This window comes from Crotalus tigris, unplaced genomic scaffold, assembly GCF_016545835.1.
Source record: "Crotalus tigris isolate CLP2741 ecotype Arizona unplaced genomic scaffold, ASM1654583v1 scf7180000019173.45859301935:6455823, whole genome shotgun sequence".
NCBI lineage: Eukaryota > Metazoa > Chordata > Lepidosauria > Squamata > Viperidae > Crotalus > Crotalus tigris.
The window spans coordinates 6045313-6065272 of record NW_024097414.1 but is presented as its reverse complement, the minus strand read 5'-3'; the positions used below and the strand labels follow the sequence as shown (position 1 = coordinate 6065272).

The window sequence follows — 19960 nt, the reverse complement described above, 5'->3', positions numbered from 1 at the left end:
AAATTAGTTATTTAAAGGAGAGCTGCAAAAGCAAATGCCTTTAAGTTTAACTTTCACAAAGCACTTGAATAAAGCTGCAAACCATCCCCCAGTTTACGTGACCCCCACATACTTTTGCCATGGCTCCTGCCTGGCCTGTGTGCCCTGTTATTTGAGGAGACACCTGCGTCAAGGTCTCTGCCAGCACATTGCTTGCATTTCCCTGTATGGTGGGGACAGAATACTGCAATCCGGCACCTCGGCCTCTTCCAGTTGTCCCAAGGGAACCATTCATTACCTGCCCTTGTCCTTGTTGGCTCTGATTCATTAAACTGTGGCCAGAGTTATTGTTGAGAAGACCTGGATGAGCCTGGTTGAAGCCAGTGTTCATACATATCCCAGAACCTGTCTGGGAGGTTGCTGGATTGCTTGTCACCATTCCCACTTGTTTCTGTGCTTGAGAATTCAGGCCTGGTGTGGCTGTGGTACTGGGCCCAGATGTGCTGGCTGCTTGTTTGGCCAGGCTTGAAACACCAGCGTCTGCCTGGTTTAATGGGCTCTTGCCCATCACATTCAAGTTGCCTATATTCACACTGTTCGCTTGTGCCTGGCCTTGGCTATTGATGCTCTGCTGGACAGGGCTGCCGGAGTTCACATTCCCAATTCCTTGATTAAGAGAAGAGCCACTGCCTCCCCTCAGAAGTTCAGAAAGTTGTTTGTGTTTAGAAGCTGCATCTGGAACAATGTTTCCGCTGCTGTTTACAAGGTTCAGCTCTCCGTTGGGGATCAATTCATCAGGAAGATCATTTTCCAAATCAAAGAAAGTTCCAAAATCTGTAAAGTTAACAGAAGTTTGTGTTAGAAAGAAAATCTTTATACCCAGTTAAATCACTTCTGAACACAGTTTAGGAACACAAAACAAGTGTTGTGCAGCATAGCTTTTCTACTTAACATACTGATGGAGGCAGTTGCCATAGAAAATAAAAAAACCACCATATATTAATACTTCTTTCAAAAACACACTATAGCATAAAGCAAAAGCAATGAAATTAAACAAAGTCAGTAAATAAAAAAACATTTTTATCATTTGTTTTCATATACAAAGTATTAAACATTTAGAAAATGATTTGTACAATCAGAAATCCATAAACCGAAAAATACCTAAGAACGTGAACTGCATTACCACGGTTTAGAAAATTTCAAATGATAATATAATTGACAGAGATGCAAGCAGGACCAGCTAGTTCAGTGGATTTCTAAATTTGTAATAACAATAAAAGGTTGTGCTGCCATAAGGAAATTGTAAATTTGTTTAAACTCTAAACCCCAAAGCAAAAGCTCAAGTGTGAAAACCATTCAAGGTTCAGATTCTCACAGCACTAGCACAGCTAGCATCTTCAGAACTTAAAATGAGTTTGAACTTTCAAACGTACACATATAACATGGTTTAGGGATGTCCCAAAAGGCACGTTTTTCAAATGCCAACTGGACTTACCTGATTTTTCTTGAAGAAGTTTCAATATCTTGAAGACATCTTCAAGGAAAAATCAAGAAAGTCCAGTTGCTGTTTGAAAAAATCATGTTTTGGCACAACCATCACCTGGATGATTGAGAACCTCCATAGACAAATGTTTTGGGATGCTGATTATGTCTATGGACACTGGAATGGGGGAAGAAATGCTTCAAAAGTAAACAATTGTTGCATATGGTTTATGGAAATCTACCATATAAAATTAGCAACGCATTCTCAAAACTTAACTACTAAGCTTCCTGTAAACCGCAGCAGTCAGTCTGAACATAATAGTAAACTATAGTTTACTAACAATCAGATAATCAAATAGTTTACATCTAGGCCTGAACAACTCTTCATTTAAATTTTATTCAAGCTATTATACAGATAGGAACATTAAAATATGAGACATATATATTAAAGTTATCTAAATCTGAAGGTGACAAATGTTTCAAACAAGTCTGTAATATACATCAAAAAGTGTTTTCAAAATTAGACATACACCTAATATAATTTTGCTAACACAGAATTGTATGTATTGTGCTTATTTGAAGGACTGTCTTTTCCCTGTTATTTTTTACCAACTCACAACAGGGAGGCAGGGTCCCTCCCATTTAGAAAGTGCAGCTAGTGAGACTAAGAGGAAGGGACTTTTCTATAGTGCCTCTCTCCCTGCATTTTACAGATGGGGCAATGTCAAAAAAGTAAAGCAGGAATCTCTCGCCTTTCTATAACATAATGCATGAAATTGCTGAAATATGTAATAATTTTGAAGCCACATTACAGCCAAGCACTACCTCTCTGAGTTTCCGTTGTATCACTCTGCATCAAAGAAAGAGGCTTTTGAACGCTCAAACCACAACTTCACAAGCCTCTTTGGAGGATGGCCTCATGAGCTAAAAGCCCTATTCAACTGAATCGCTGGGAGTCGGGAAGCATTCTCGCTTAAACAAACATTAATGCTACCAGAAGATAATTTTATTTCACAACGGAAGATCATGGAAATGTTTTGGCATTTGTAAAGAAGCGTCGGGCGACGGGGGGGGGGGGGCATTTTGACATGCTCAGCACCAAGGGACGTCCAAGAGAAAGGCGAAGAAGGACCGGGGCTGGCGATCAAAACCCCTCTGCCCGGCCCGATGCGCCTCCCGGGGAACCCTGCTTGACGGAAGCCGGCGACCTTGTAGAGCGGCACCTTCCAGCCCACCCTGCCCCTCCCCTCCCCCGCCCCGGTTCCTCTTGCCCGATCTTTCGGGACCCGCCACTGCGGGCTCGGGTAACCAGCGGCGGGACAAAAGCCCAGCGCCGGGCGGCCCGGCGCACGCCGAGGGCCTCCCCGCATGACAGGCCGCCCGGGCCGGCAGCCTCGGCTCACCTGTGGTGTCGGAGGCGGAGAAGCCGGGCGAGCTGAGCTTGGCCCGCTTGGCGTTGGGAGGCCCGTCCAGCAAGTTCTCCGCCATGGCCTCCGCCGCCCGCCGCTGCGGCCTCGGTTTCCCCCGCGGCTCCGCGCTCTGCCGGCCGCGGCTTCCTCCGCCGCCGCCGCCGCCTCCTCCGCGTCCTTCTCCCGCTCGCCGCCGTGGCGGGGCTGGCCGAGAGGCCGGGCCGCCCTCCGCTCCTCCTCAGCGCTTCACCGCCGCCCGCCCCCGCCGCTGCGCGACCCCCATCTCGGCGGCCGCGGCGGACGGCAGCGGCAGGACCCCCGGCGGCGGCGGCGGCGGAAGCGCGCCGGCGCCCCTCCCCCTCGCGCAGTGCCCGGATGGCGCCCGCGCCCCCTCCCTCTCTCCTCCTCCTCCTCCTCCCTCCGTCAGGCGGGCGGGCGGTCAGTCGCAGCGGACGCCGTTCTCCCCGTCCTTCGCCGGCCCGCCGTGCCTTCGGGGCCGAACGTCCCCACGAGGAGCAGGCACGGCGGGGCTCACGCCGCTGGACCGGACCGGACCGGACCAGGCGGACAGCGGCCCGCGGTGCTGGCAGCGCCTCCTGGAGGGATCGGGCGGCCGAGGCGCGAAAGGGCCTGCCCGGACGGCGTCAGCGGCCCTGCGGCGGCTTCTCTACGGCCCGGCTCCCGCCCTGGCCCGGCCCGGCTCCCGCCCGCGACGCGCTCCGGCTCCGCGACAAGATGGCGGCTGTTGATTCCTCAATTAAAAAAAAAAAGTTTTTTCTCTTCTCTTTTCCACAGACAAAGGGGCGGGGCCGGGCGTGCGCGCTCGCCTCATTGCGCACGGCGCGTCCCTCCGGCTTCGGCCGCCGCCGCCGCCGCCGCCGGAAAAGCACGAGCGCACCCGAAGCTCCGCCGGACGCTTCTTCCGCAGTCGGCGCCTCCCGCAAGCCTTACCGAGGAGGCGGCCGCTGCGCTTTTACTTCGGGGTCGGTTCGTGCGCGCCCCCCACGGGCCTCCCGCCACCTTGTTTCCTGTCACGGGTTTCAGTTCCCGATGCTCCCGTTGGGGTCGCGGAAGGAAGCTCTGATCTCCCCCGCCCCGCACGGGTCCCCCTTTGAGCAACAGCTGTGAGTGGGCCCCCTCCTTCCCCCATTCAATGCCCCGTCCCCCTGCCCTGTCCCTGGGGCAGCCGTGCGAGCCTCGCTGCCCACCTGGCGGCCCGTCTCTCCCCCGGCTGGGCGACTCAGCCTCTCCGGATTTCTGCTTTCCTCGTGCGCTTCCTGGGGGCGGGGGAGGCAGTACAGGTAGGCCTGGGTTGGGGGGGTTTCAGTCTGTTCGTTCAGCAACTGGCTTCCCCCAAACAGTCACCGAGGAAGCCAGATGGAGTTCAGCAGTCATGGTGATGGTGAGGTTCTCATTTGGCAATAATAACTGGAAGGGCTGGAATTTCTGTCGCTAAGCAATGTGTTCATGTGATGTCACACTTTACAACTGTGTGGTTTAGTGATAGTAATCCTGGTCCCAATTGGTCCTAATCTGAGGATTACCTGTTCCCTAAGGTTGCTGTAACCAGCATAGAACAGAAAAGAATGAGGATTTCTCTGAGTCTGGCCCTCTGCTGATGTTGAGGCAATGTAGTAGGATGGCGTTGCTTTTCCCACAGGCTCCTGTTCCCCTTGTTTGCTCAAATCCTTAACTGTGCCCTGTTTCACACAGGCCTTTGAATGTAGGATTTTGCCTTACTTTTTGTTGAAATTCTTCTTATTGACTTCAGCCCGTCATTCCAATGTGTCAAGGACCTACTGTGCTTCAAAATGGTTGCTTTTCCTCCATCAACTTTGTATCATTTGGAAATTTGGTAAATAATATTGTTATCATCCTAATTTAATAAATAAATATGAATGTGTTGAAGAGCAGTCTTAAATGGAATAGTATACCTATCTACCTTTCCAGCTTGGTGGGTTGGCGGGGGGTAGTGGAGAGGGGATGGCTCTATGTGAGCCACAGATTCGTGCATGCAGCTCCATTTGTGCAAATAGCATGCGCGTGCACCCTCCACTCAAGCAAATGGAGCTTTGCAGGCAAGCGTGCCTACCACTTGCATGAGTGCGCATGTGCACACTCGCCTGTCACTTGCGTGGCCCAGTTCTGAATGGGTCATGATCAGGTACTGGGCCGCGGACAAGGGCTGTGGACCCCTGGTCTATTTCATTTACTCCCAGCTGGATGTTGTCCATACATTAGGTATGACTTTCAACCTGCTTCTTACCCATCTAATGGTAGCAAAACTTGAAGCACATTTTGCCTTATGTAATTTAATCGATTAACATTTGTTAAAAATGAAGGCAAATATACATGTCCCAGGATAATGTGGCAGAATCCAGTCGGTCACTAGGACCAGAAATTTAGACTTCTGAGCTTTTGGACTCGTGCTGGAGCCCATCCTCTGGGAACTTCTCCCGTCCGTTCGCTGCGGTCGTCCCCCGGTGCCTTTGACGACGTCCTTCCCAGTACGGCCGACTTCCTGTCCTGTGGTGGTGGTAGAAGGAGGTAAGGAGATGGGCAAGCGGGCCGGGTTGTATCACACTTTGCCTTTCTAAGGGGCTGAAACTTCCAGCAGGCTCAGGCAATGTGGGGACTTGGTCCAGAACCTGCCTCGTTCCAGAAGGAGGAGGGGGAAAATGCAGGGTTGGAGGTTCAGGAAGGCTGCACTTGTCTCGAGGCACCGACGGTTCTTCCAGCCTGTTTTTTGTGGGGCGGAGGGGGGGGGGAAGAATGCAGAACACATCTGTCCATCTGCAAAACTGGTTGCAGAAATAGCATCACTTGGCACAACCTGGAGTAAACAAAACCGATTTCAGACCATTATGTCAGGGTAGGCCAAGTCTTCAGAAACATGTGTTTTGAAAAGCAGCAGAAGGACCTCGTCTTTCTGGCTTTTCCTTTGAGAGTCGTTCTCAGTTTATGGTTGGGACCTTCTCCCGGTTGTTGTGTTTGTGAAGCTGTGCTTCATCACTTGTTGCGATGCTGCTTGTCAGTTCTACCTTTTCTGCTTTCTTTCCAAGGTCCCAAAGCACAGAAGAAATTTAAGCGGCTCACGTTACATCGAATAAAATGGGATGAGCAGACGTCAAACACAAAAGGAGACGGTAAGAAAGTGCACTTCTGCTCAGGGCCAGCCTGGAAATGCTTATCAAGAAATGATTAAGTCAATAAAAGCGATTGACTGTGGGCTACCAAAATGCTGAAACTGAGAAATAAACGACTCCGCAGGGTGATGCGCTGGAAGCACATCTTGTAAGCTCTGGCAAGGGCCCCACTGGAACGGGGGGGGGGAGGGGAGGAAGCGAGGTCAGGATCCAGAAAGGCTGTACCTGGCTCAGGGACCCGCTGGTTCTTCCAACTCTGCCCATCTGCAGAACAGGTCACAGAAATAGCGTCACTAAGAAAAGTGACCGATTCTGGAGGCAGTACGCTGCAGGCCCCACTCCCAGCATCGTCTTCCAAAGATGTAGAACAGACAGAAAAGCGCCCAGTGCCATTTCTTCTTTTGGGGGTTGCAGGCAAACGTTGGACCTCCTGCGCCCAGGCTTCCTTCAAAAGGGCCTGGAGAAGCAGAGAAGTTCCCTGGTTGGGAACACACTGAAGATGGAGCTTTGAGTGCCAGTTGTTGTTCTATCAGCTATCAGTGCCAGTTGTTGTATTGTTTTCTATTGAATAGATTTGTATGAATCTATTTCACCATTGGTCTCGGTTCTTCTAAGAAGACAATGGACTTATAGCAGTTTTAAAGTAATCAAATGACCTGGAAAGGGGCAGCCCTCTTTTACATCGAGCTGGTTCTGAAATTGAAAGACTAGAAGGAAGTTGGGGGCAACTGAAGGGAACTTGGATGGCTTTATGAACTGGTCTTTTACTATTGCCAAAAGTTCGCTTCTTTTCATGAGCTACTGAGCTTGCAGAGGTCTATGTCCTGCCTTTTCTAAAGGAAGGGCAGAATTCTCACCTTCTGTTTGAATAAAGGATGTTTCCGATCTGACCGATCTTGAATGTACTTTTGAATAGACAAATAAATCCATCTTCAGTTGTTTCCCCATTCTTACACCCTAAGCAGTTTATTTTTCTTGCAGATGATGAGGAATCTGTGAAAAAAAACCAACAAATGTTCCCTGGCTTGGGAGGTGAGTAGTATTTATGGTCTAACTGAGGCATTTGGTGATTTCCAGTGTCACTAAGAAAGTCCTGGTTTTTATTATGCCCCCTTAGTGACAGGACAGAGAAACACCTTCAGGAACTGAACTGTGGGTGCTTTGTACAATTGTCCCATCAGAGCACCCCTCCTCTTTAATTCAAAAAGTGGGAGATGTCAGGACTCACTCTAAGGGTTACTTCAGCTAGCCACGGCTTGTAAAGCACGGTTTGTGTTTTTAGCATGTTGTGCTCAACCAATCCCTCAGGGCTTCACCAGTAAGCCACGGGCAAGGAAAGAGGAATTATCTGCACTACGCGAGCTTCCAATCCACGCAATGCAATCCTCCATATGTAGGCTGGCTCAGAATCTCTCCTGCCTCTCTCTGTGTCCTTCTAGGGCACGGCAAAGGAGCGGAGCTTTGGCGAGATGAAGTTCAAGCAGTGTGCTACTGAAAACGGCACGGGAGCATTTTAAGAAACACGGCACTGAACATTATTGGGATCTAGGCTCTGAGCGAGTCAGTCCTAGAACCCACAGACTGACGGCCTTTTCTGGAGCCCCTTCTCACATTTCTGGGCGTTTGACATAAAGAGCAAGGACGGAGCAGAAACATTAGACTCTAATCCCCGCCCCCCCCCCCATTCCCACAAATTCCTCACAGTACAATGCATACAATTAAAGGAAATATTTTTCAGATCCAAATCACAGGTTTTGATTTTAATGTTTGGCTTTGGACTAACAGGACACACGTGTGAGAGAGATCTTCAACTTCCCCACTGCCACAAGTACACTTTCACTCAGTCTTGGGGTTTTATCATTCCTGCCCTGCAGGAGTGCCAAGGAGAGGATATTAAGTCTGGCTCTAAAAAATGCTATTCTACTCTTAGAAAAGCTCAGGTATTTCAGCTACCTTGCTGGTCCCCACACACCCCATTTTCTTGCTGCAGAGAGATATTCTGTTAAGTTCTAGCTGAAACTCCACGTCTCTTATTCTGTTGGTAACCGCTTTGCTTGGGTTGGTTGTGAGGAAAGTGCACAGGAGGCCCGCTTAGGCTCCCATCGCCTGTTTCCTGGGAGAGGGGAAGTTATTTATTGAGACTAAAGCGGTCAAGTCCTCTGGGAAGAATTGAGTCCTACGATTAAAGAAGGAATAGCAGCCACAAAAAGAAATAAACCCTTTTAATATGATTTTAAGATTATTATTTAGCTATTGCAGCTATTGAATGCTATTAAGGGTCAAAAAACAGTGCCATCCTGTGGTTGAAGCAAGTAGAGCAGCCATTAAAAAACTTTTCAATGGCATTTTAAGGTTATTCTTTATTAAAACCTTATTAATATTAATAGGGCATCATAGTCCTCCTTAACTAGGTTGAAGGCTTTTGAAGCAGATTTTTTCTTCCGCGCCTGTGTTGCAGCAAACGGACCTCCCCTGGCCCTATTAATAAGGTGTTAATACCGTTAAAATGCCATTAAAAAGGTTTATTTCTTTTGGTAGCCGCAATACGTGTTTTTGACCACAGGAGGGCACAGTTTTCCGTGCCATAGCTTTAGTTTGTGGAGTCCATGGTAGGCTTTTTTTAATGGCCTCCATCCTATAGCCAAGGGACGGAAAACTCTGTCAAATCAGATACTGCAGCCACAAAAATAAATAAACCTCTTTAATGGCGTTTTAAGATTATTATTCTTTATTATTAAAACCTTATTAATATTAATAAGCCACAAAGAGCCATATGTGGCTCCAGAGCCGCAGGTTGCCAACCTGTGTCGTAGCGGCACTCAGAGTACACCTTTGATAAAGGAATATACATAATAAGCAAACACCTATAAAACTGAGTTTAGTCAAAGCAGCAAAGCCTGCCCTCCTGTGGCCAGTGTGTGCAGTAACATTTGGCAAAGAAGTCCCAGAGTGGCTTATTTTTATTCTTTCATTTCCTTCCTTTGATGGTAGCTCAAAGCAGCCACAGCAGAGGATGGAATATAAAAGATAATTGCAGGAGCTAAAATTTCATTTCTAATAGGGCACTGAGGAGGGCAAAACAGGGAATGCTGCCCTCCTGTGGCCAGGTAAGCCCATGACATTTTTTCCCCCTAAGGTACAGCAGAAAAGGTTACTGGATAGATTAAATAAAGATCAGGAGTGTCAGACTCAATTTCGCTGAGGGCCGCATCAGCATTGCGGTTTCTCTGGGGGAGGTGTGTGGCCAGAGTGGGTGCAGCCTACTGGGTGGGCATGGATGGAGTGGGTGTGGCCTACTGGGTGGGCGTGGCCAGTTCTAACCAGTCGCGTCAAGGGTGCCTGCGGGACAGATCTGAGGGTCTCTGGCAGAAGGGGGTGGGACTGGGGCAAGTGCCAAGGCATGGTCCACTGGGGCAAGTGCCAAGATGGCCACCACAAAATTGTACATTGGCTCCCAGCCGGCCTGGGCCAGGGCCAAGGCAGAGGGGGCCGTTCCCTCACTGTTTCCAGGATGGCTTCGCGGGCCACATGAAACCACTTTGTGGGCCGCATCCAGCCCCCGGGCCTTGTGTTTGGGATGTTTGATATAGATGATTAATAGGTGAGATAGATAATAGATGAGAGAGGGAGAGAGAGGGGGGGGGAGGGAGGGAGGGAGAGAGAGAGAAACCTAAAAAGTTATGTAAAGCACAAAAAAATTCATTGGAAGTTTATTTTGGTAGAACAGGACATTTCTAAATATACCAAACCCCCAAATCCTTACAAAAGATGATCCTCAGTGATTTCGGCAAAGGGCAGGAGCACAAGGTGCCCAACAGGTCCAAGCTCCTGCTGCAGGATCCCAAATGTAGTGAAGGAAGACTCGAAACATACTTTATTGTTCTGCATCATATCTTCCAAGCGTTACCCAGTTGCAACAGTTTGTACAACAATTCAAAACATAATACAGTCTTACAGATAAAATACATAAAAGCATAATCCAATATTTTAAGGATAAAAAAATCACACAAAAATTACAAAAGCAGTGATAAAATACCATGGGTTAAATAGTTCACTAATTTAAAATGACATTTTTGACAAAAGGTGAGGTGTAAAAGGAACCATAGTTGTCATCAAAAGATTTTTCTCGGAAGAAAGAAAACACAACTTCAGTGTTCAAATACATAAATATCACAACAGTTATCTCTTGGTGAAGAGATGGTGATAAGAAAGAATACATAAAAACAGGCGAAAGATAAAACTTGTCTACCATAAGCATCACAACTACTTAACAACAGTAAATCAGGAGTAAAACTCAGTTGTATTACAAAAAATACATGTCAAACAGAAATTTCAGGAACAAAAAGACAAATGTGTGTGACAAAAAAAATCAAAATTCTTGAGGTGACCGCCATACTGTGTGTCATGTTTAACATTTATCAGTCAAAACATAACTTACACATTTTAAACAACAGCCGTGGATAAAATTATTCCAAATAGAAATCTTTTATCAATCACTGGCCACACCAGACATTAAAAAGGGCCACTGAGATTTTCTTTCGGATTCTAAGAACCACTGCCAGGATTAAATTTATGCCAGGCAGAAAACTATAAAATCCATTACCAAGCACTGGCCATATTGGTCATTTAAGAGTGGCCAATGAGGCTTTAATTTTGGTTCTAAGAACCATCGCCAGGGCTAAATTTATGCCAGGCAGAAAACTATGAAATCTATAACCCATCAACAGCCACTGGCCACACTGGTCATTTAAAAGGGCCGTTGAGGTTTTCTTCCTGGATCTAAGAACCATCGCCATGGCTAACTTTACGCCAGGCAGAAAACTATAAAATTTATTACTAAGCACTGGCCATACATTGATCATTTAAAAGGGCCGTTGAGGTTTTCTTCCTGGTTCTAAGAACCATCGCCATGGCTAACTTTACACCAGGCAGAAAACTAAAATCTATTATCAATCACCGGCACACCCAGCATTAAAAAGGGCCATTGAGATGCTTTCTGGTTCTAAGAACGACCATCGTGCCTCAATTAAGCCAGGCAAGAAATCTACTCAGGGTTTCAATGGCCACATCTAGAATTTAAAAGGGTCACACAGATTTATTTTCCAGTTCGAGGACATAATGTCTCACCCTAGCAAAAAGCTAGTTATTAATTTATTGAGATGGCAATATCTCATGTCAAACTGCGTCACCGGGTTTACTTTTGGTTCTAAGAGATCTGGATGCAGCTGACATTATTTCTCAGGGAAGCGATTCAAAAGCATTCCCTTCCAGCTTGAGACTCAGCTAGGGCACTGGAGGAGGCTTGAGCGTTGTTGACTCCTCCAGTGTGATTCGCCCTGGCTGCTCACCCAGGGACTGAAGGGGTGTCCCTTCCATGGTGAGTCTCACAGAGTGTGTGTTCAGAGTCTGAAGGAGCTGGGCCTACTCATTCAGTGTGAGTTTCAGAGTGGTAACTCAGGGACTGAAAGGCCCCATCAGGAAGGGAATGGGATGCTTAGGTGTGGACCCTTGGCCGCACCTCCTTTGCCCCCGGCCCCTCACCTCAGCCCATTTACAGGCAGCTTTCGTCCTCCGCTGCCCTCCTGCAGCCATTCTCCATGGCCAGTGGGCCCTTGGCCCTCTGCCCGTTGCCCTTCGGTCCGGCCAATTCACCCAGATACCGTCTGTCCTGGGTCTTTCGTTGTATGGGACAAATAGCCCCCAGCCATGGGGCTGTGGGGGCAGCGTGCGATGAGCAACCCCAGGGGCTGGGGGGGGGGGGTAGCTGTGATGCAAGATTTTTTAAAGTGCTGTGGCTGCTCTGTAAGTTTTGGGGTCTTGCAGCTCTGTCACCAGAATCAGAAGGAGGGGGACTGGCAGCAGAAGTAGCAGCCACCGGGGCCACTGGGGGGGGCAGTCAGATAAGAGTGTGTTGGGGGAACAAGGGAGGGAGGGAGGGGCACCTCAAGGGGGCTTCATGAAGACAGCTTGACTTGCAACTCAAACGAAAGAGGGGAGGGGGAGCAAGGCCGGAGCAGCTTCTGCCATAGCCAGGGGGTTGGGTTAGGGGAGCGCACAGGCAAACAGCAAGACCAGTGTGGCTTCTACCCACCCTTCCCTCCCACGACGACGGGTCACAGTTCCAACCCCCAAGCCCATGCCATTTGCCCACCCTTCCCTCCCACGACACTCCAGGTCCAACCCCCAAGCCCATGCCATTTGCCCACCCTTCCCTCCCACGACGACGGGTCACAGTTCCAACCCCCAAGCCCATGCCATTTGCCCACCCTTCCCTCCCACGACGGGTCACAATTCCAACCCCCAAGCCCATGCCATTTGCCCACCCTTCCCTCCCACGACGGGTCACAATTCCAACCCCCAAGCCCATGCCATTTGCCCACCCTTCCCTCCCACGGACGGGTCACAGTTCCAACCCCCAAGCCCATGCCATTTGCCCACCTTTCCCTCCCATGACGCTCCAGTTCCAGCAACACACCAGCCCTCTGTTTACTTATGCGCCCCCCTAACCCACCCCCCTGGCTATGGCAGAAGCTGCTCCGGCCTTGCTCCCCCTCCCCTCTTTCGTTTGAGTTGCAAGTCAAGCTGTCTTCATGAAGCCCCCTTGAGGTGCCCCTCCCTCCCTCCCTCGTTCCCCCAACACACTCTTGTCTGACTGCTCCCCCCAGTGGCCCCGGTGGCTGCTACTTCTGCTGCCAGTCCCCCTCCTTCCGATTCTGGTGACAGAGCTGCAAGGCCCCAAAACTTGCAGAGCAGAGCACTTTTTAAAAAAATCTTGCATCACAGCTGCCCCCCCCAGCCCCTGGGGTTGCTCATCGCACGCTGCCCCCACAGCCCCATGGCTGGGGGCTATTTGTCCCGTACAGCCAAAGGCCCAGGACAAAGGGTGTCTGGGTGAATTGGCCGGGCCGAAGGGCGACGGGCAGAGGGCCAAGGGCCCACTGGCCGTGGAGAATGGCTGCGGGAGGGCAGGGGAGGAGGAAAGCTGCCTGTAAATGGGCTGAGGTGAGTGGCAGGGGGCAAAGGAGCCGTGGCCAAGGGTCCATGCCTAAACATGGGGGTCAGCGAATAGTGTAATCAGGAATAGTGCAGCTCTTTTGTCTCTCTGGTTTCACGGACTGCACTGATCATGATCATCATTGGCCAGTGAAGGATGTGATCCAAAAGGATTCCCTTCCAGTTTGAGACTCAGTTGGGAAGCCTCAGGGATTGGGAGAGGCTTCCAGCTGAGGGCTGTTGACACTTCCAGTATGATTCGCCCTCACTGCTCACTCAGGGACTGAAAGGGTCACCCAGGGCGACCTGGAGAGACTTCTAGTGTGAGTCTCACAGAGTATCTGCTCATGGACTGAGTGAGTCTGGGAGCCGATAATTATCCACATCCATTCAGTGTGTCACACAGGGGAAGCTCAGGGACTGAAAGACCCCTAAAAATGAGTCATCACTATTATTTACGTGATAGGTTGGCATGTGGAATGCTTGTGTGGCCCTTCTCAAGTTCTAAGAACTATAGCTATGGCTATCATTACATCAGGCCAGAATACCAATTACTGTCTTAATAATCAGTGACCAAGCCTAGCAATAGAAAGGGCCATAGACATTTTCTTTTGGGTTTTAAGAACCATTGCTAGGTCTAACAGTAAGGAGGCAAGAAAAGTATGGAATCTTATGTACATCATGGAACACATCTAGAATTGGCTAAAAATACAACAGGCAAGAAAACTAGAATCTCTATTATGTAGCAATGGCCACAGATAGGATGAAAATGTGTACTGTGGTGTGATCATGAAAGTGGCTTACATTTTCAGCGATTGTTCTAAAGGTCAGTTTTTACATAATTGGTGAAATAGCATTCTTGGTGGAGATCATGTTCATTCTTGCGTTCCATTCCTTCTTCCTCCTTTTTCACCATCAACACTGCAGGCTGACAACTGTGTCTTCTGTCTTCTAAGATGGTGTAGAGTACATGTCTTTGAAATTAAAAAAAAATCAATGTTACTTCAGCTGCCAGAGGTTTTTACACATAAGAATGCACAATACACAATGGTTACTATTACCACAGATGTAGGTATTACCCCTACTTACCTAGGAAGAATGGACTATCCACTTCCCACCATATCCTGAAATTTTGAAGAATACAACTTACCTCACAGCGTAGGAGGCGCCATCAAAGCCAAAGGCTAATAGGGCTTGAGCTGCAGACATTTTCTTGCTGTCTTGGTTCTTCTTTTTTCTTTCTTCGCCTTTGTTTCTTCCTCCGTGTCTCTTCTGAGGAACATTTGGCAACAGGTGTGCAAATGTTCCTCCCCTCAATCTCAGGGACTCTAAATCTATAAAATCTTTTATAGATCAACAGCCACACTTAGCATTAAAAAGGGCCATTGAGGCTTTCTTTCTGGTTCTAAGAACCATTGCCATGGCCAGAATTATGCCAAGCAAGAAAGATATAAAATCTATAATCTATCAACAGCCACACCTAGCATTAAAAAGGGCCATTGAGGTTTTCTTTTGGTTCTAAGAACCATCGCCATGGCCAGAATTATGCCAGGCAGAAAACTATAAAATCTATAATCAATCAACAGCCACACTGGTCATTTAAAAAGGCCGTTGAGATTTTCTTTCTGGTTCTAAGAACCATCACCATGGCTAAACGTACGCCAGGCAGAAAACTATAAAATCTATTATTGATCAACAGCCGTGCCTAGCATTAAAAAAGGCTATTGAGGTTTCCTTTCTGGTTCTAATAACCATTGCCAAGGCTTAATTTATGCCAGGCAAGAAAGATGTAAAATCTATTATCTACAACATTATATTCTTCTTGATTTCCATTCCTTCTTCTTGTACTTTTACCATCAACACTGAGTCTTCTGTCTTCTAAGATGCTGTAGTACATACCTTTGAGACAAAAAAAAAGTCAGTGTTACTTCAGCTGCCACTGGCGTTTTACTCCTAAGAATGCACAATACACTGTGGTTACTATTACCTCAGATGCAGGTGTTACCCCCTACTTACCAAGGAAGAATGGACTATCAATTTCCTAGGAAGAATGGACCATCCACTTCCCTCCATATCCTGAAACTTTGAAGAATACAACTTACCTCACAGTGTAGGAGGCGCCATCACAGCCAAAGGCTAATAGGGCTTGAGCTGCAGACATTTTCTTGCTGTCTTGGTTCTTCTTTTTTCTTTCTTCGCCTTTGTTTCTTCCTCCGTGTCTCTTCTGAGGAACATTTGGCAACAGGCGTGCAAATGTTCCTCCCCTCGATCTCAGGGACTCTAAAGCTACAAAATCTTTTATAGATCAACAGCCACACTTAGCATTAAAAAGGGCCATTGAGGCTTTCTTTCTGGTTCTAAGAACCATCGCCATGGCCAGAATTATGCCAGGCAAGAAAGGTATAAAATCTATAATGGATCAACAGCCACACCTAGCATTAAAAAGGGCCATTGAGGTTTTCTTTTGGTTCTAAGAACCATCGCCATGGCCAGAATTATGCCAGGCAGAAAACTATAAAATCTATAATCAATCAACAGCCACACTGGTCATTTAAAAAGGCCATTGAGATTTCCTTTCTGGTTCTAAGAACCATCACCATGGCTAAATTACGCCAGGCAGAAAACTATAAAATCTATTATTGATCAACAGCCATGCCTAGCATTAAAAAAGGCTATTGAGGTTTCCTTTCTGGTTCTAAGAACCATTGCCAGGGCTTAATTTATGCCAGGCAAGAAAGATATAAAATCTATTATCTACAAGATCGTATTCATTCTTGATTTCCATTCCTTCTTCTTGTACTTTTACCATCAACAGCTGAGTCTTCTGTCTTCTAAGATGCTGTAGTACATGCCTTTGAGACAAAAAAAAAAGTCAGTGTTACTTCAGCTGCCACTGGAGTTTTACTCCTAAGAATGCACAATACACTGTGGTTACTATTACCTCAGATGCAGGTGTTACCCCCTACTTACCAAGGAAGAATGGACCATCCACTTCCTTCCATATCCTAAAACTTTGAAGAATACAACTTACCTCACAGCGTAGGAGGCACCATCACAGCCAAAGGCTAATAGCTGCAGACATTTTCTTGCTGTCTTGGTTCTTCTTTTTTCTTTCTTCGCCTTTGTTTCTTCCTCCGTGTCTCTTCTGAGGAACATTTGGCAACAGGCGTGCAAATGTTCCTCCCCTCAATCTCAGGGACTCTAAAGCTATAAAATCTTTTATAGATCAACGGCCACAATTAGTATTAAAAAGGGTCGTTGAGGCTTTCTTTCTGGTTCTAAGAACCATCGCCATGGCCAGAAGTATGCCAGGCAAGAAAGGTATAAAATCTATAATTGATCAACAGCCACACTTAGCATTAAAAAGGGCCATTGAGGTTTTCTTTTGGTTCTAAGAACCATCACCATGGCTAAAATTATGCCAGGCAGAAAACTATAAAATCTATTATTAATCACCGGCCATGCTGGTCATGCAAATGGGCCGCTGAGGTTTCCTTTCTGGTTCTAAGAACCATCACCATGGCTAGAATTATGCCAGGCAGAAAACTGTAAAATCTATAATCAATCAACAGCTGTGCCTAGCATTTAAAAGGGCTGTTGGGGAGGTTTCCTTTCTGGTTCTAAGAACCATTGCCATGGCTAAATTTACAGCTGGCAAGAAAGGTATTAAATCTATTATCTACAGTTCAGTTTTGATTTACGTGGTGAAATAGCATTCTTGATATTCATTCTTGTGTTCCATTCCTTCTTCCTCCATTTTCATCTTCTGTCTTCTAAGATGGTGTAGCAGAAGCCTTTGAGTTAAAAAAAATAGTATTACTTCAGCTGCCTCTGGAGTTTTACTCCGAAGAATGCACAAAGTACAGTGGATACTATTACCTCAAGTGCAAGTGTTACCTTTCCTTATCTAGGCATAATGCAGAGGTTCCCAACCATTTGGGCACCAAGGAATGGTGCCATGGATAAAGGGTTTCCGCGGACCAGAGGGGGTATGGTTTTGAATACCTGCATCCTGAGGATGGAGTTTGCTTGTTTGTGTGGCCTGCTTGCTGGCATGCTGCGGTCCAGTGCTGGTCCACAGACTGAGGGTTGGGGACCCCTGGTATAACGGATCAACAAGTAGTGGAAGACCACCCACCTCCCTTCATATCCTAAGTCTTTGAAGAATACAAGGCTCAACTAAACTTACCACACAGTGTAGGAGGCTCCATGACAGCCAAAGGCTAATAGGGCTTGAGCTGGAGACATTTTCTTGCTGTCTTGGTCTTCTTTTTTCTTTCTTCGCTTTTGTTTCTTCCTCTGCTGTGCACAGCAAGGGTTGTCTCTTTGAGGAACATTTGTCAGCAAGAGTGCACTTGCTCTCCACTCAGTCTGCAAAGCTAAAAAAACTATAAAATCTTTTATAGATCAACAGCCACACCTAGCATTAGAAAAGGACTGTTGAGGTTTTATTTCAGGTTCTGAAAACCATTGCCATGGCTAAAATTACGCCAGGCAAGAAAACCATAAAGTCTATAATCTATCAACAGCCATGCCTAGCTTTAAAAGAGGCCATTGAGAGTCCCCCCCCCCCGCAGTTCTAAGAACCATTGCCATGGCTAAATTTACGCCTGGCAACAAACATTTAAAACTTTATTATCTACAATTCAGTTGTGATTGAGTTGGTGAAGTAGCATTCTTGATGGAGACCATATTCATTCTTGTGTTCTATTCCTTCTTCCTCCATTTTCACCATCAACACTGCAGGCTGGCAGCTGAGTCTTCTATCTTCTAAGATGGTGTAGTAGAAGCCTTTGAGTTAAAAAAAATAGTATTACTTCAGTTGCCCCTGGAGTTTTACTCCTAAGAATGCACAAAGTACAGTGGTTACTATTACCTCAGATGCAGGTGTTACCGTTCCTTATCTAGGTATAATGCAGAGGTTCCCAACCATTTGGGCACCAGGGAATGGTGCCGTGGATAAAGGGTTTCCGCGGACCAGAGGGGGGGGGGTTTGAATACCTGCATCCTGAGGATGGAGCTTTGCTTGTTTGTGTGGCCCACTTGCTGGTATGCTGCAGTCCGGTGCCAGTCCATAGACCAGGGATTGGGGACCCCTGGCATAACCGATCAACAAGTAGGGAAGACCACCCACCTCCCTCCATATCCTTTGAAGAATACAAGACTCAACTAACTTACCTCACAGCATAGGAGGCGCCCTCACAGCCAAAGGCTAATAGGGCTTGAGCTGGAGACATTTTCTTGCTGTCTTGGTCTTCTTTTTTCTTTCTTTGCTTTTGTTTCTTCCTCTGCTGTGCACAGCAAGGGTTGTCTCTTTCGAAGAACATTTGTCAGCAAGAGTGCACTTGTTTCTCCACCCAGACTGCAAAGCTAAAAAAACTATAAAATCTTTTGTAGATCAACAGCCACACCTAGCATTAGAAAAGGACTGTTGAGGATTTATTTCAGGTTCTGAAAACCATTGCCATGGCTAAAATTATGCCAGGCAAGAAAACCATAAAGTCTATAATCTATCAACAGCCATGCCTAACTTTAAAAGGGGCCATTGATAGTCCCCCCCCCCCAGTTCTAAGAACCATCGCCATGGCTAAATTTATGCCTGGCAACAAACATTTAAAACTTTATTATCTACAGCTCAGTTGTGATTGAGTTGGTGAAGTAGCATTCTTGATGGAGACCATATTCATTCTTGTGTTCCATTCCTTCTTCCTCCATTTTCACCATCAACACTGCAGGCTGACAACTGTGTCTTCTCTTTTCTAAGATCGTATAGTAGACGCCTTTGAGATTAAAAAAAAATATCAATGTTACATCAGCTGCCCCTGGAGTTTTACTCCTAAGAATGCACAATACACAATGGTTACTATTAGCTCAGATGCAGGTGTTACCATTCCTTATCTAGGCATAATGCAGAGGTTCCCAACCTTTTGGGCACCAAGGACCGGTGCCGTGGAGAAAGGTTTTCTGTGGACCAGAGGGGATGTGGTTTTGAATACTGCCTGAATCCTGAGGATGGAGCTTTGCTTCTTTGTGTGGCCCACTTGCTGGCATGCTGCAGACCAGTGATGGTCCACCGACCGGGGGTTGGGGACCCCTGGCATAACGGATCATCCGCCTCCCTCCATACCCTGAGACTTTGAAGAATACAAGACTCAACTAAACTTACCTCACAGTGTAGGAGGCGCCATCACAGCCAAAGGCTAATAGGGCTTGAGCTGGAGACATTTTCTTGCTGTCTTGGTTCTTCTTTCTTTCTTCTTCTTTCTCTTTGGTTTCTTCCTCTGCCATGCCCAGCATGCGTCGTCTCTTTCGAGGAACATTTGGCAGAAGAGCGCAACTTGTTCCTCCGCTCAATCTGCAAAGCTAGGAAACTATAAAATCTTTTATAGATCAACGGCCACACCTAGCATTAGAAAGGGGCCATTGAGGTTTCCTTTCTGGTTCTAAGAACCATTGCCATGGCTAAAACTATGCCAGGCAGAAAACTATAAAATCTATTATTAATCATCGGCCATGCTGGTCATTTAAAAGGGCCATTGAGGTTTCCTTTCTGGTTCTAAGAACCATTGTCATGGCTAAAATAATGCCAGGCAGAAAACTATAAAATCTATTATAGATCAACAGCCACACCTAGCATTAAGAAGGGCCATTGAGGTTTCCTTTCTGGTTCTAAGAACCATTGCCATGGCTAAAATAATGCCAGGCAGAAAACTATAAAATCTATTATAGATCAAAAGCCACACCTAGCATTAAGAAGGGCCATTGAGGTTTTCTTTCTGGTTCTAAGAACCATCACCGTGGCTAGAATTATGCCAGGCATAAATCTATAAAATCTATTATTAATCACCGGCCACACTGATCATTTAAATGGGCCGCTGAGGTTTCCTTTCTGGTTCTAAGAACCATCACCATGGCTAAAATTATGCTAGGGAAGAAAGGTGTGAAATCAAA

At 46.9% G+C, this 19960-nt stretch overlaps 1 protein-coding gene and 1 long non-coding RNA gene across 7 annotated transcripts in view; one reads left to right on the top strand and one right to left on the bottom strand.

Moving 5' to 3' along the window:
* Positions 1 to 3140, bottom strand: part of LOC120315672 (CREB binding protein) — a 41344-nt gene extending 38204 nt beyond the window's left edge. The window contains exons 1-2 of one of the 5 annotated variants that reach the window (XM_039360419.1): positions 2865 to 3140; positions 113 to 813 (exon numbers count right to left, since the gene is read on the bottom strand). In XM_039360419.1, coding sequence (XP_039216353.1) covers positions 113 to 813; positions 2865 to 2949 — 786 coding nt within the window. In that variant the 5' untranslated portion in view covers positions 2950 to 3140. The remainder of the gene's footprint in view (positions 1 to 112; positions 814 to 2864) is intronic. The other 4 variants (XM_039360417.1, XM_039360415.1, XM_039360418.1 and 1 more) reach the window with 4 other exon arrangements.
* A 149-nt stretch (positions 3141 to 3289) lies between these two features.
* Positions 3290 to 7761, top strand: LOC120315676. 2 transcript variants are annotated; one of them, XR_005558744.1, is made up of 5 exons: positions 3290 to 4725; positions 5213 to 5417; positions 5933 to 6016; positions 6998 to 7048; positions 7456 to 7761. It is a non-coding gene; the product is annotated as an uncharacterized LOC120315676 (long non-coding RNA). The 2 variants fall into 2 exon arrangements; XR_005558743.1 differs by having other exon boundaries at positions 3341 to 6016.
* Positions 7762 to 19960: the final 12199 nt, after the last annotated feature.